Source organism: Pleurodeles waltl, chromosome 12 (assembly GCF_031143425.1).
Source record: "Pleurodeles waltl isolate 20211129_DDA chromosome 12, aPleWal1.hap1.20221129, whole genome shotgun sequence".
NCBI classification, from domain to species: domain Eukaryota; kingdom Metazoa; phylum Chordata; class Amphibia; order Caudata; family Salamandridae; genus Pleurodeles; species Pleurodeles waltl.
The window spans coordinates 96,342,348-96,344,169 of record NC_090451.1 but is presented as its reverse complement, the minus strand read 5'-3'; the positions used below and the strand labels follow the sequence as shown (position 1 = coordinate 96,344,169).

General features: G+C 42.6%; 1 protein-coding gene across 1 annotated transcript; it reads right to left on the bottom strand.

The window, feature by feature from the left end:
- Positions 1-664: 664 nt before the first annotated feature.
- Positions 665-1,603, bottom strand: LOC138267067 (olfactory receptor 1f45-like). Its single transcript, XM_069215914.1, has one exon. It carries the CDS (start codon positions 1,601-1,603, stop codon positions 665-667), a length of 939 nt encoding a protein of 312 aa, XP_069072015.1.
- Between the last annotated feature and the right edge of the window lie 219 nt (positions 1,604-1,822).

The following is a 1,822-nucleotide window of genomic DNA, read 5'->3' as shown; positions in this document are numbered from 1 at the left end:
TATCAGGGGCACAGGATATAAGTTTTAGGGCAGGAGGCTGCAAAAGCTGGACATTACCCCCTGGACGTGTCCCTATGCCCTTAGGGATGAGATCATCATGGAGGGCAGGAGAGTCCAGGGCCAGGGGCCCAGGCGACGAGTGACACAGTGATACAACTGAAGGTACTGCCTATACTGACTGAGTGGGAGGCCGAATTCCTCCCTCTGTACCCCAAAGGGCTTGAGGATCCCTTGGGCGATTATATGTTGGAGGGTTAAGAATCCCTACAGCATGCCACACTCCCCTAACACCTCTCCACTGATTTGGAGGCCGGCATTGCCCCACAAGGGCACCTGGTCATGAAGGCAGGTGTTCACTGAGAAAAGTCGGTGGGCACGTAACCAGGATTTGGCTATGGCTTGGAGCATCGGGTTCCCCAGTCGGTTGTGGAGGCATCATACATTTAAATGGGATACAGCCACTGAGGAACATTTTTGATTTTCTTATATTGCCTTATGCACTTGCACATATTGACCCAACATTTTGTAATGTACAAGTGTGCAGTTGTATTTGCCAAAATCAATAAAACTAAATTTAAAGAAATTTAAAATCACACTCACACATAAATTATATAATTGTGTGCATAACAGAGCACAAGGTCTTTCCTCTTTTTTCAGCAAACAATTATTGAGAACTTATCAATGTACCTCTCAACTTCTTAAAAGCCTCTTTGACATCATTATTTCTGATACTGTAAACAAATGGGTTCAGCATAGAAGTCACCATGCAATACATTACACTTATCCATATGCCCTTATCAAGTGAGTAGACTGAGGATGGACGAACGTATGTAAAAAGTACTGGCCCATAGAAAAGGGTTGTGGATGTTAGATGGGAGAAACAGGTGGAAAAGGCTTTCTTCCTTCCTTGGGAGGACTTAATTTTGATAATGACTATAGCGATCTGACCATAAGAAATTACAATACAAAGTAAGGGAGCTAACACAATTGCAGTGGTCTCAGTGGAGAGAACAAGCTCATTAATTGTGGTGTCTGAACAGGATAGCTTTAGAAGAGGTGGGATATCACAAAAGTAGTGATGGATTTCATTAGAGTCACAATAGACTAATTTGGATGCTAAGACGCTATGCACTGATGCATGTAAAGAGACAATCACCCAGGTACAGCTCACAAGTGATACACAGAACCGCGTTGTCATAACCTGCACATAATGTAATGGATGACAAATTGCCATGTAACGATCAAACCCCATTATTCCCAACATGAAACTGTCCATATTGCCAAATGAAACAAAAAAATTTAACTGGGCAATGCAGGCAGAGAAAGATATGGTCCTCTTCACAGATAGGAGGTCCACCAACAGCTTTGGCATTGTCATAGATGTGAAACAAACATCTACACAGGCCAGGATGCTAAAAAAAAAGTACATTGGTGTGTGAAGTCGAGAGTCTGTCCTGATGACAATAAATATTGTCAGGTTTCCAAGTAAGATGACTGTATACATAGAGAAGAAGATGAAGAAAAGAAGGATCTGCTGCTCTGGGCTACTCTGGAAGCCCAAGAGGAGGAATTCTGTGGCAGAGCTCTGGTTTCTTATCTTCATATCAGTATAGATGTTTCCGTAGCCCCAAACCTCAGGGTGCACACCGAGGTAGATCTCCTAAATCCAAAGAGAATTTGTATGTGACATATCTTCTTCAGACAAAAGGAGAATGGGCAGATGTCTCTGACGCCACACTACAGCAAGTAAAGCATATTCAGGTAAGGAGTGTTAGGAGGAAGACAACATTTGTACATTAACTATTATCTGGAGATGGTGTTT